The following is a 15,084-nucleotide window of genomic DNA, read 5'->3' as shown; positions in this document are numbered from 1 at the left end:
GGTGGAATGAAGAAAGTGGGAGGAAACGGGAGAATCCCGAGAAAACCCATGCACACGGTGTATGTGCACCACAAAGCTCACTTGGCGCGAGCTGGGATCGAACCCAGGACTCCATGCACCAGAGGTGAACGATCTACCACTGTGCCACCACTCCCTTTGACACGGGAGATCCGGGTCCAATTCCCGGATTTGTGACTTATCCGTGACTTATTAACTGATCAGATACCAGTATTTTGCTATTCTCTCGTCTGAAGAGAAAACTGTAATAGTTCTATGAAATTTGAGGAATGGAGAGACGCTGAAGCATGTTTTACAATCTTTGGTACGGATTGTAACATTTGCTTCTTAGCATTTATTGAACTCTTGTTTGTAGATGTAATTTGATTAGTAATTTCCGAACTGTTTGGTAAGAATGGATATACTTTCTTCCATAGCTTGAAGATGAGCAGCTTGTAAAGGAATCAAGACTGAGGGAACAATCGCATCAATTTGCTATTCCTGGGGAGAAAATCGTGCACAAATCACTTGCTAAGGGAATGGCTCAAAGCTACCAAGAGAAAATGTAAGTGGTATCTTTATGGTAAATAAGTTGTATACTCTTCTGTTCTTCTGTACGTTAGACAGATTTAAAATATCGAGAGATATATGCGTTAATGAATTACAGTTTTTATATATGAATTGTTCGTTAATTAATTCATCAATGATATAAGAAGAAAACTATATTCTGTGTACTTACAGCCGAATTGGTTCACTTTTTTACACTAGTGCCTTTTTCTTATTCGGCATTAAAATGAATAGGAGTCATCGTTAATCACTTTCGTTGGTATTTTATATTTACAAACGAAGACGAACCATTGCCAAGATATGAGAAAAATCGCTCTTCTGTAACAAATATTATAATAAATTGATATAAATCTTGAGTTCTTTCAGTGCCATATGCATAAATTGATATAAATCTTGAGTTCTTTCAGTGCCATATGCGTTAACTATAACATCGAGAAGCAACTCTTAGCTTGGTAGATGATACTAATTTCAATATAATACGGTAACATTTCTCTAAAATGCTTAGATATCTAATAAACAAGACTAAGATATAAACTAACTAAGGCTCTTTATGCTAAATAGTTAATGACTGTTTAATACCAATGACAAAGACGGAATTGTGTAATCTTATTTAATATATTCGTATGCTCTAATGCTTTATCAACAGAAGAAATTACCAGCTGCATGCAACATGTTCTCATAATTTACATTGATTCGCTTAGGATGATTGTAAAGTGTATTATGGTCCATATCTTAGCGAACAACTACAGGCAACATGTCATACACGCTTGTGATATGTAGACATGCGAGGGGTACAGATCACAAAATTTTGTGACAAAATAATTTATCGGATGCTTTTGTTGAAAGCACTCAAGTATCTTTTCTGTAAAAAAAATATATATACATATATATTTAAGTGTTCTAGATGCGTTAGTAATAAAGCGCGTTCGTATGTTTCACAACTTTGGATCCTTGATAGAGTTTGGTAAAATGAAATCTTTCAGTTTAACGTCCCATGATTATGCCTGTTAGGCTAAGGGAGACGGAATCGAGTTTGGTAAAAGTAAAAATGTTTCTTGATAGAGCAGCTCCGTTTCTTTTCATTTGATAATTCGTTCCTTACTATTTTACATTACGACTAATGATCCATAGGGCAGAAACGTGAAATATTAACTTAAAATGTTTCGTCGTTCATAGTTTTCATTGAATGCTACCAGAAATGTATCTAGTTACTAAACAAAAGGAAATTATTTTTAAGGTTACAAATATAAGTAATAGTAATAAAGTGAGTCACACAAAATTGACATATCTCGTAATGGTTAAAGCAATATTAATGAGTAACGCTTAGAAACAGAACGTAACAAAAGATCAATTGTTGTCTCTATAAAAGCAATTTGTCAGCAGAAAAATAATTGTATCTTTATATTGTACTCGTATATGAAAGTGTTTGGAAATATAATGAAAATAGGTTAAATAAACTAATAAAAAATACAAATACAAATCGATGAAATGCACCTTTGTAATGTTTCCACCTCTACAGTTGAGCACAACACTGAAATAAGAAAACATTTATACAGAGCGATTCAAAACAACCCCGATAACGTCTTGGGAGCTGATTCTTGACACCAAGGTAAGACAAAAAAATATAGACCAACCTGTGTCCACAAATGCTTCCTTTCGGAGTTATAGACTACCGAAAACATGCAAAAATGAACTTTAAAGGTCCATAGCTCCAATGTTATGGTACCTACAGTAGTCGGGATAAGACTTCCGTTAGGAACCAGTATGTGCCCTATCCAAATATCCATGTATCAGAGTCCTAAGGTACTCACGCAACAGTTTTTATAAAGGGAGTTTGAGTAAGGGCGTATAATTTGAAGTACTCATGAACTATCTCTATAAAAATTGTTGCGTAACTTAGTCCAGTCTCTGCCATCACTATTTCCACGGTCGATCTTTTGTCGTCGAGGATAACGGCCTCTACTTTCTTCACCAGGACAAGATCATCCTTGATTAAGGGCCTCCCCGATTGTGGCTCGTTTGTAAAGGAGATGTGATCACTTTGAAAGTTCCACTTCCACCTCACAACCGTCTCATATGATAGGGTTTCATCCCCGACGTGCGTTGTTGCCCTTCAAATGGAGGTACTTTATGACACTTCGGGATTCAATTTTGTTCATCGTGCAGGTTGATGTCTTCTACAGGCTGTGGAAAGAAAAATACTTTAAACACAAGTTCGATATTTGCACAAGTGTGCATAGAAGTGACACTGATTATGCACAAAAAGTTTCATGTAAATATCTGTATAACTTCTTTATGATAATTAAAACTTTTGGATACCCCCTCGTAACATTAGTTATGATATTCATTGTGTCAGAATTTATAATTATCAGTTTTGTGTGGCTCACTATGTCCTGTAATCCGTGAAAATTCTTTCGGTGCTTTGTAAGATTATTTGATAGGTAAGTTGAAAGTTTTCTTCATATGTGATTTATCTTATTTCTCTTGTAGCGAAGCACAAACTAAAACACCTCCTACAACTCCTAAACTAGGAAGGAAGAGGTATTGAAATTTTTGAGTTGTTGGTAATGGGTGTTTCACGTTTTGATTTCGGAATGTATTATTTTTACCATGAATAAAAAGTGATAGAATGTCATTCCTCATATGTATGTCCTCCCTGTTGATTTCACTTTTTAATTTATATTTTTTTTTTCTGTTTGGTTCTTTCCATCAGTCTTTTGAATTCTAATTTTTCAGATGCATGGGACTTTTTTCTTTTTTATAAGATCTCAGTTTTTAGTTTCTTACGTTCCTTTTCGTGGAAATAAGAATTTTCAGAAATTATGTCGTGAATGAACAACTGTTGCATCACTTTTTCTCGTCCTAATAATTATTTCTTAAAATGTGTTCACGTTACTATCTACATTTTCGTTGGTGTAAACGGACAAGTCTTGCCGACAGATGCTTACAGTGTTCGTATTTTTTTCTTTTTTTCTTTCTTTTTTTTTACCTTTCGCAAAAATTTACAATTTCCCTTACAAATTTCAACCTAGAAACATCAAATTTTTAGAGAAGGAACTTCATAACCTATGGAAGGCAACATTCTGTGCAGATTTTTTATTTAGAATTTTCTTCATTGTTGAAACAGTTCCATTGTTAAAGGTTTGGATATCCATTTCAACAATCAAGCCATTTTAACGATGAAGAAAATTCTAAATAAAAAAAGTTCAGCACGGATTCTTGCCTTTGATAGATTATAAAGTTGCTTGTCTAAAAATTTGAAGCCTGTAGGTTGAAATTTGTAAGAGAAATTGTGAGTTTTCGTGAAAGGTAAAAATATATATGAGAGAGATACGAAGACTGTAGTGACATCTATGGGCAAAACTTGTCCCGTTAAACCAACCTTAATATACCCTGTTCCTTTCCATTGCTAAGCCAGCCAGATACTTCATGAGAAATTGTTCAATATATGGTGAGATCAACTGTAATAACATCTCCAAATAAACGATAGTTTTGGAGTTGGTTGAGAGGAATATTATATAAGTTACTTGTATAATTACTTTTTATTGTTAGTTTTCTTAATATTCTAATAATGAGAAAAATGATATAGATACTGAAGGAATACATTAGTAATTGTATATCTTTAGGGGCTAGTGTACTCTCAGTTTCAGAAAACGATACTTTTCAATCAACCGACTTGTAATTGCAAGAGTTGTAACTTCACTAATTTCACTAAATTTGTTAATAGTTGTTACATCGTTGTACAGAGTTATACGCACTGGACTTCAGATACGATTAGAATTTTCATAAAATCATTTAAAATATTGAATTGGAAATCCATAATAGATTTACTTATTACTTAATTTGAGAATTCTAATGTTTAAATTATTTTCCTAAATCTGTACTTATCGAAGAAACTCATATACATAACTGTTATCTAGAAATATCTTAAAAAAAAAAAAAAAAAAAAAAAGCAAAAATGATGTACAGAGTTCCAGGCTTGATTTTTGATAGGAAATCCTTGAAATTTTAACGTAGATTGGGATTTCACCTTAAACTATAAGTCTACGCCTCACACAGGGCCGGATTAACCCATCTGGAGGCCCGGGGCTAGAAAAAATATGTTGCATCTTCTGACTTCGTCTAATACTTTTCTGTGAAAGAACAGTAGGAAAGTTAAGGGAATATGTTTCATATTTTTGGTCATATTTTATTTTATGATGATTGTATCTTTATGATTCATTTTAGATAGCCAGTTGAGATTTTGATTAGAAAAAATGAAATGAAATCTTTAAGTTTTACGTCCCACGATTATGCCGGTTAGGCTAAAGGAGACAGTGATGATAAGAGATGAGTGAAATGGTGGAATGAAGAAAGTGGGAGGAAACGGGAGAACCCCGAGAAAACCCACGAGCCCGGTGTTTGTCCACCACAAAGCCCACATGGCGAGAGCTGGGATCGAACCAGGGACCCCAAGCACCGGAGGTGAACGCTCTACCACTGAACCACCGCGCCCCCAGATTTTGATTAGAGTAGAGGCCCCTTGGAGGCCTTGGGCTACAGCCCTTCTAAGCCCCCCTTTAATTCAGCCTTGGTCTCATTAGCATTAGTGATAAAAGGAACGCTAAACTCCAACCAAAGCATAGAAAAAAAGAAACAAAAAATAGATATAACAGTTCGTAATATACTGTAAAAAATACTTTCATAAATTTGGGAAACCACATCTTAAATGTATACCGAAAACAATCTTTCCTCAGAAACGAGACTTGGCAAGGTTCGTTCATATATATATATATATATATACGTATATATAACCTAATATAATTGCTAGTTCCGCTGGATACGATCTCCTCCATTTCTTATTAATGAGATTTTGAAACTCCCATTTCATCGCTTCGATATGCACAGATAAACAATTTTTCATGATTTTTAAGGGTGTAAGTTGATGCTTTTCGGGTCTTTTTCCTGTTCTAGTAAACATAATGAAAAGTAGCATATAGTGTTTCATTTTCATTACCTCCTCTTTACTTTAAACATTTCTGGCTTTGAACACTGTTTGGATATTTTTGTGACATTTTTATGTGTTACCTACCAGAGCGAACCCATAAGTTTTTCGGGACTATCCTTAAGTTTTGTCTTGAAGTTGTTTTAATTGTAAAACCTGACCTTCCTTATTTTAGTCGGTGAAATATGCATGTTATTCTTCGGATTATGAATTTCATAATAATTCACCTTATAGCGATTACCCTTTATTATTATTTTTTCTTTATTATTACTTCATACATTAGACTTTATGGAACAAAAATTTCAAAACTTTTTGTGGTTTAAGTGTATATTTGTGTATTTTTTTATGTCTTCATTTATACAAAATGTTTCAAAATAACACCGACGACGCTTGGGAGGTGATTCTTGACACTAAGATAAGACAGAAAGTATAGACCAACCTGAGTGTACAAGTGCTTCTTTTCGGTTTTATAGGCTGCCGAAAACACGAAAAGATGAACTTTAAAGGTCCATAGCTCCAAAACTGTGGGACCTACGGTAGTCTGGTCAAGACTTCAATTAGGAATTTGTATGTGCGCTATCCAAAAATACGTATTTCAGAATCCCAAAGTACTCTCATAACAATTTTTATAGAGGGAGTTTTGCTACGGGCATATAATTTGAAGTACCATTATATACCACTATAAACTATATATCACGAACTACCACTATAAAAATTGTTGCTGAAGTACGGCAGGATTCTGAAACTTGGATATTTGGCTAGGGCACATACTAGTTCCTAAGTGAAGTCTTGACCCGACTACGGTAGGTCCCATAGTTTTAGAGCTATGGACCTTAAAAATTCATTTTTTCATATTTCCGGCAGCCTATACTTTTGTGCATTTGTGCACCCAGGTTGATCTATACTTTTTGTCTTATCTTGGTATCAGGAATCACCTCCCAAACGTTGTCGTTGTTGTTTTGAGACACACTGTATTTCTACATCTATTAATATCTATTTACAGATTATTGTAAGTATCGTTTTAGATAAAATATTAGTCCCTTTCAAAAATATGACCATATGTTATAATTTTGAAGAAATGTGTATTCGCCTTTGTCTACAATTTTTTTAAAGTAAGAGAGAAATATAAAAAATATTGAAACTTAAAAATTGTAGTAGAGTACACAGTAAATGATTCAAAATAAAGTGACCAATGTCTTCAGAATATGATTTATCATTACATAATCGTCTACGCGTTAATTATTACGTTATAATCTGAACGACCAAATTATGGAGTGGTAAACAATATCTAAAATAAATTTTCTACCTTGATTCATAATGTTCCCAAAGTACTAAATCACTACCGTCTACTAATTCTAGTATTATTCTATTATTTTTCCGTAGTTTAAACTCTATAAAGAAAAAGAAAGAAGGAAATGTATTGAGACTTTGTTTTAATAGAGATTTATTTACTATGCACGTTTTATAATTGTCTAAATGTACATTTGGCGAGAGTGTTAAATGTTCAGAGGGGAGAGTTTCAAGAAAAAGGCACTTTATTGATTTTTTGGACTTAATTCAATTTTGCATTGTACTTTCGCAGTTTCTCATTGCATGTAAACTTTTCTCTATTTTGAAAACTTTTTCGCACACAGAGAGAAGGAACGAGCCGAGGAACAAGTAGATCAAGTAACTCCTGCTGCTCCGTCAAAACCAGCTCCTCAAAAACCATCTCAGCGAGTCACCACACAAATCGAAATTGACTCTCAGCGAGTGAAACCAGTTCCTCCGGAGCCATCAGAATCTGCTATTCATGCACGTGAAGTTCATGTGGCCAAACAAAAGCAGACTCAGAAAGAGGTAAGTGCATTTCGATAATTACAATTGATGAAAGCAAGATTTCACATTTCACATTAAGCAATGAGACTTACAATGTAAGCGAATGTGAGATTCAGTGAAACATCTAGTAAGACAATTCTAACTAAGATCTACCAATGACATGTTAGTACTTGTTACGATTAATTATTATAATTGTCAAAAACTCGTATTGTAAATGAAGCCCAATTTCAATAATTTCCAAGATAATAGGTGGTAACCTCTTTTAGTGAGTCTTGGAATTACGTCAGCAATTGACATTCAAGACTAGTTGCGAGAGTGGTTGATGACGTAATACCACTGCCCATCTTTCTGCTACCCAAGCGTTGCTCGGGCCACGCTCTTGGAACCGGTAAGAGTGTAGTTGATAGAAAATTGAATGTAGTAAGGATATGGGACCATTGGAGTTTGTTTCCTTTTCATAATGGGATCCCTTTATAAATTAACTTTTCGTTGAAGTGGGTCTGGCTATTAAAGGCAGAAATAAGGCAAATGGATGAAGATACTTATTTTGTGAAATAGGTTAAAAGGAATGAAAGGTGTCCGTAAGTAACTCTGGGAATTTTGGAAGGGGTCTGTTTAACTGTCATTGTGATCTTTAATTATTTTTAAAAAAAAATCTAAAGTAAATTTTGCCAATTAGTTTTCGAGAACGTTAAAAGTGTGGCAAATTAATGAAGAATTTAACTACCCGAACCTGTTTTGGATTAATTTTTATTTAAAATTGATAGATATTCCTTGTTATTAATAATCTCACCCTTGTTGACGGAATGTGATTCTTTTATACTTTCGTTCTCCCTTGGAAATTAAAACCAGAAGGAAAAACGAAAGAGAAAATTACCTTGCTTAGTTTTAGGAATGTACCTTTAAATTGGAAACTTCAAATGGTGGTTTCATAGCTAAACACGTAATGTTAAATGACTTGTGAAAAAAAAAAAAAATCTTTTGAAAATTTGTTCAACAGCAAGGTTCTGAGTATATTTTTATTCGTTCTTTATTATACAAAGTATTTTAGATCCTTGACTACAGTTTGCTATAATTTCGCCTATAATTTTGTCTAGAAAACTTGGTTTGCTAAATTGAATATATATATATATATATATATATATATATAATTTAAACAGAGTATCTATTGCTGCTACACACGCTGTATGAAGGTAAATTTGTATTACAGTGGTTCTTGTCAAGTGTTCCTTCTTCTTTTACAAGTTTTTGTAAAGGCGAAAGGAAAATAGGCGTACCGTTTGGTATAGGTTTGCAGGTCATATTGAATAATATATGTTACGGTTACACACAACGTATTATAATTGAAATATGAGATCGAAGTAGTAATTTCAACTCGTTGATAAGTATTTTTTCGTTCGTCATTCGATTTTTTCGAATCACATTTTGTTGCAATGGAAACTTGAGTTATTTTATTAGTATTACCGGCCAACATGGCGATTTCGCGGATATATCGCTTTATGCAGTGCATTTCGGTGTTATTTTAAAAAAAAATACCAAACTCGAGTTATTTCGCAATTTTAAAATACCATAAACGGCCTTGTATCATATATTTAGGTATATCTATATATTTTACTTCGCCTTTTTCAAGTTTTCGATGTTATCGTTAAAATGAAAACTTCACGTCCCTAATTATAGCAGTTATTTAATGAGAATAAGGCATAGGAATGAAATGAATATGCATTGTACTTCTCAAGAGCAAGCACCGAGATCGACTTCCGTTGATCTCAAAGGACATCAATAAGACTAGTTGCAAGGAGTAATGTGAATTCGATTCCAGAATTTTACGACCGCAGAACCAGACACGCAGTTTTTCCGATACCATCCTGAGAAAATAAGACTTCATGTTGTTCGTTTTTGCCGACTATAAGATGGACGTCGAACACCGAGGAAGACATCAATCTTAAAATTCAAAAGACATTTGTTTGATGCCTCAAAGCTTCAGTCTGTGTTTTGGTGATAATATCGCTCTAATAACAGGACAAATTCCATCTACACTGTCAAGATGCGGACTACTACATGAGTATGATAGTGATTGATACAATAACTATTAGAAACTCTGCTTACGTTCCTCTAATGAAATGTATTGGTATTGAACCTCTGTTTACCTTAGAATAAGAATTTTCCATTCAAGGATTTTGTTAAAGACCTTTTAAATGAATATTACCCCAACTTGGAATTTATCCTACTCAAACTTTGGATAGAACTGCTTTTTTCCTAAACTTATGTTTTGCATTAAGTTATTTGGAAAACTTGTATTTATTTATATCCGAATTATAAAATTGAAGACACCGCTTTTAGTCACATCAGACAGTGCTAATATGATGGATTCGTGTCTACTCAAATTCGTAGGACACGAAAATGAGTAGGAGCACAATATATCTTATGAATTCAACCGAATTTATTTGATCTTTACCAAAATTGGGCAGGCCTTTGGTTCCCGAGTTATGGGCCATCGAAGTTGGAGGTTGGATTTAATCCAATTTTTGCTAAAACAAAATATATTTGCTATTCGAATCAAAAATACATGGAACAAACCTGTTATTAAATGTTAATTTTGAAGTACAGTATAAGAAAATAAATGACGAGACAGTTGTTGGAACTGTGGTGTGTATTTCTAATGAAAATTTGCACGATGAAGTACACATTATTTCCGCAAGAAGAAAACGTACTAGTATATTCAAGTTATTGTATTTTCGTGCTACTTATCCCTATCATCGTTAACAGAACTTGCCAATACTTTGCAGAAAGAATGTATAAGATAGGGCCGTTATGAATTCATTCTGAAGAAACTGCAAGCTGTTCTGCAAGCCAAAGATTGTTCCACGCCGTATTAGACAAGGCAGGGTGCCTCTAGTCGGCTGTTTCCATATTTATACACATTTGCTGTAATTTTTAAGTATAACTTTCGGAAAATTTCTTTCCATTTAACAATTGTATACTCATGGAATTTTTTGCTACCTAACTTTGTAAACATCACGTTTAGTCGCTAATTTGAATTTGTGGACGAAATCTACATCACTCTTTGCGATAACTAAAGAGCGTCTATTGCTTAAATACTTGTTGTCCAATAAAAGTGTTCTCTATGCCCATGTTTGAAATAAGTGCTTCTGTTTTTATTGAGGTTTAATAGGGACATTAGTTCTATATTTTTTATGCATGTATGTATTTTTTAAATATCTGTTTTTTTTTAAATTCGTGTCTCAGCGAGGTTACACCACTCAAAAATGCTTCTTCTTGATTTGCCTGAAATTTCTAATATTATTTTTAAGTCACATTTTATTGAAAAGCTAGAATACAAGATTTTTAAAAGGGAGTTAGAATTATAACCGACTGTATAAGCATTCTCTAAAACACAAAAATTATGAACGGATACAGTATTTTTATCTATGTTTATAGCCTTTCTGTTGACAAAGTGCAACATTTTGTCGAGGCAATCTATTCCATAAAACTATTTGTATGTATTTGTATATAGATGTTTCTTAAATTAAATGGAAATATAATTCATTGCTTCTAATATTACTTCTTTATAGGTTCTAGGCGATGTCGAAATTACAAGGAAAATTACTGCAACGGAAACCACCGAAATGGAACATAAAGCAAAGACACAGGAGCGAGTGGTGCAAGGTCAAGTGGTAAGATTTGTCCTTTGTTGAACTTCTCTCTCTATTTTTGTTACTTATATACTTTTATGTTGAGTTAAATTATATGCCAAAAGAAATGAGAAATGAGTTTCTAAATTAAAACTTTTTGTTGTTAAGTAGAACTGACAACTTCCTATCTTGTTAAGTGTCAGCACATTAATTAAGATAAATCCTTTGTCAGTAGTGAATTAAATTTCATATTTCATTATTTTAACTCAAATACCTATAAGTTTCAATATGTGAATGTATCTTAAGCAGTTTTTGTGAATCAAACATTTAACAGATTTTTATAAATATAATAAATACAACAAAGAAATCCTCTGTCGGATAACAGAGTCTTAGATTTAAAACACGAGGATTTTAACATTCTTTAAAAGATGAATGTGAAAAATTGTATACTTTAAAACTTATTTTAATTAACAAACTCGAGTTTAACGAAAGATCAAACAAAATCTAGCAAAGTAGATATCTATTAAAAGTTAACATGGTGTGAGTTCCAAAGCAATCTTCAATATTCCAAAGATATCTTCAAAGTTGTAGGGTGTTTGAGTAAGTGGTTTAACCTTTTTTTTTTTTTTTTTTTTTAAAGAGAGGCGGAGAACTTTATCTTGAAAGAAAACACAGAAAAACATTTTTAATATCCATGAAATTAGCTTTATGTGACATATCATTTGATGGCATTAATGTCTAAATATGATTTCGGGCATGTTGCTACTGCGACTGGCGCGTACATGGCGTAATCTGGAGGTCCAATTTTCACACACTCTTCGTAGTAAATCAGGCTGTATTTCGGCAACAACACGTGGAATATTGACTTCCAAGTGCTCAATTGTTTCTGGTTTCTCGGCGTAGACATGCTACTTTACATATCCCCAGAGAAAATAATCTAGTGGCGTCAAATCGCACGAACGAGCTGGCCACGATTATGAGCACTGTAAAATGCACGTAATGCCCGATGAGTTTGTGGAATTGAACCATGGTTTTCAAAATAAATTTGCAAACGTTGCTCCGGCATGAGTTTATTCATGATGAATTGCCAAACCAAAGTAACCTCAAAAGAACCGAGAACTGTAACATCAGCTGTCACAGAAAACAGTGTTGCCAGTTTAAAGTTCTCCGCCTGTAAAAAACATCGTTTATTGAAGAACTGAAAAATGTTCACAAGTGATGTCTCTTAACAATCCATTGGTTTAAAGCTGATTTTTTGCAATATTCTAATAGTGTCTAGTCATTATACTGTTCGCAAGGCAGACGAACCTTTGAATATGATGCTAGAATGTAATATAAATTATCAATTGCAAATTTTAATTATCAAATCTCCAAAACTTAATTTCAGAAACCAGCTAATCCACCCCGATTTACGAAGAAGATTCAACCATGTAGAGTTTTTGAACAGGAGTCTGCCAGATTTGAGGTAGAGTTCGACGGCGATCCACTTCCAACCATAAAATGGTATCGCGAAAACTTCCCCATTCAGAACTCAGCTGACTTCCAGATTCATACATTCAGCACAAAATCAGTTCTTATAATCAGACAAGTGTTTATGGAAGACTCTGGCATCTTTGCTGTCGTTGCTGAAAACCGTGGTGGCACCGCAAAATGTAGTGCAAATCTGGTAGTTGAAGAGAGACGAACTGGACGCGGTGGTATTATCCCACCAAGCTTCCTTACCACGATCCAGAGTATTACAGTGAATGCTGGTCAACTGGCAAGATTCGATGCACGAGTAACGGGAACAAAACCCATCGATGTATATTGGCTCAAGGTAATTTTCTAATAGCTTATAAGTTTGTATCACTTTCGTGTAGACAGTCTGTGAATTTGTCATGTCCAGCTGTTTCTACACAATGTCATTTGTAAAGATGTGTAACTTTTCAAAATTGTCTGAACTTCTTAAAAATTCCATATATCGTTAGAAGAAGCAAAGCAAGAGAGAAATCTATATACATAAAATAATATATATACATGGATAGTCTTGCTATAAAATAATATATCCACTAACTTATCCACTAATTCAGTCAATTAACAAATCTCCGGGACTATTATGTGTAGACCTTTGAAATTTTGTATAAATATTGCCCTTGGGTCGAAGCCTGCAAATAAGAGTTTTTTTTTTTTTTTTTATTATTAATGCAGCCCGTAAAGAAGGATAACAGAACTTGAATGTTTTTGTTGTTTTTGTTGTTGTTGTTTGCCAGATTTCCGAAATTATTGGGCATACAACCTTGAAATTTTGTACAAATGTTCTCCCTGCAGCTTAAGCTGTAGATAAAATTGATTTTTTTTTTAATGCAATGGATGTTTTTAATTAATGCAACCTCTAATGTAAATCACCAGACCTCTGTAACTATTAGCGGTAGAATTCGAAATTTTGTACAAATGTTCTTCTTGCAGTTTAAACTATAGATTAGATCAGTTTCTTTGAAATGAGACCCCTGAGAAGAAAAAAGTGGGATGAGTGATTTTTTGCCATTCGCTATTAGGCGTACAACCATGACATTTTGTATAAATGGTCTCCTTGCAATTTAAGCTTTCGATAAGATGTAATTTTTTGAGGTGTGGCCCCTAAAGGGGGATAAAGTTTTTTTCTTTTTTCCCCTTGTTCGTCACATTTCCGAAACTATTAAGTGTACAATCTTGAAATTTTGTATAAATGTTTTCATTGCACTCTAGCCCGTAGATAATACTTTTTTTTTTTTTTTTTTTTTTAATGTGGACTATAAGATGGGATAAGGGGGCTTGAATATTTTTTGCCGTTGAATTAATGTTGAATCTATAATTTTCGGGATCGCTAAACTGATTAGTGACAGTTCTGATGACAGTTAAGCTCAAGTTTCGTCGAGGAGGTAAGAGATCTCTAGAACCTCTTAGAAAGGGGTGTTGGTAGAAAGATGGGTGACATGTAAAAATAATCGAAAACATCAGATATTAGTGTCGAATCCATAGTTTTCGGTATCGCTGAGATGAATAGTGACATTCATAATGTTGTCTAAGTGCAAATTCAGCTCCCATTGGCATGCTCGGTGAGAAGGGTTGAAAATAAAATGCCCAAAATGATCAAACTTAGTGTAGAATCCATAGTTTTTTAGGGTAAGGAAATCGGCTGATCCGTTTGAAATAACTTCTGGAACATACCTATTATCAACCTCGAGTTTTTGTCATGCCAAAGGTCGCGTTCTAGAATGTTCCAAAATTTATGGAAAAATAGAATATCCTTTGATTTTTTATCAATATATTTTCATTGAAATGGATATCTTAAAAAAGAAAGGGACGCAAATATTTGTAATAACCTATTATCTCCATGCAAAGAACGGGCATTTCAGCTCGCAATAACGTTAAGTGAGTGCATGAATAACGCAAAGGAAACATGAATAGGATGTTAAACTAAAAAGAAAAACAATCGTTTTTATTATTTTTTTTTTAAATATAACCATGTAGAGCGTATTCCAGGCAGCCGAGTTTACGAGATCTCCGTTAACGATCATCTGTTAGTCTGTCGTAACTGTGCCCATTTCTTACTGATTTAAGTGCTTTGTTGAGAGCAAATGCAAGCTACATAATCTCGTGTAATAGCTTTTCGTAGATTAAAAAGGGCAGTGACGTAACTAAAGGGGGGAACGGGACTTGTGCCCCGGGCACCGGATTGGGGGCGCAAAACTGGACAAATATTTTTTGTTATTATAAGGCAAGGAAAGGAGTTTTAGCAAACTAAAGACCATAAAAAAAATACCTTAGAAACTTAACAGGACTTCAACGACTCACCAACCTTAGGATCATCCATAGAGCATAAGTTAGTTTTAAAGCTATCTTTTGAGGACATTGTAAAAACCTTTGCAGCCAAAAGAGACCGCAAAGTTAAATTTTAGTTCTAGCTTTTTGTGTTTTCATTTAACTTATACCGATTTAAGAGATTTGCAAAATGTCCGAATATAATACTCGAGACAATAGCTTGACTGTTTGTCATAATTAAATATTCTATTAAAAAGAAACAAACTGACTGTTGGTACATTCTACACATATTTACATCCCGATATA

At 33.7% G+C, this 15,084-nt stretch overlaps 1 protein-coding gene across 6 annotated transcripts in view; it reads left to right on the top strand.

Moving 5' to 3' along the window:
* The window catches only part of sls (sallimus), a 346,510-nt gene that overhangs the window by 319,752 nt on the left and 11,674 nt on the right, over positions 1 to 15,084 (top strand). For 4 of the 6 annotated variants that reach the window (XM_081744934.1, XM_081744932.1, XM_081744931.1 and 1 more), the window contains 5 exons: positions 435 to 562; positions 3,055 to 3,105; positions 7,183 to 7,387; positions 10,939 to 11,040; positions 12,386 to 12,814. In XM_081744934.1, coding sequence (XP_081601060.1) covers positions 435 to 562; positions 3,055 to 3,105; positions 7,183 to 7,387; positions 10,939 to 11,040; positions 12,386 to 12,814 — 915 coding nt within the window. The remainder of the gene's footprint in view (positions 1 to 434; positions 563 to 3,054; positions 3,106 to 7,182; positions 7,388 to 10,938; positions 11,041 to 12,385; positions 12,815 to 15,084) is intronic. The other 2 variants (XM_081744935.1, XM_081744933.1) reach the window with 1 other exon arrangement.

Source organism: Thermobia domestica, chromosome 17 (assembly GCF_964235325.1).
Source record: "Thermobia domestica chromosome 17, izTheDome1.hap1.1, whole genome shotgun sequence".
Lineage (NCBI taxonomy): Eukaryota > Metazoa > Arthropoda > Insecta > Zygentoma > Lepismatidae > Thermobia > Thermobia domestica.
The sequence above is the reverse complement of the archived record's forward strand: the minus strand, read 5'-3'. Positions and strand labels throughout refer to the sequence as shown.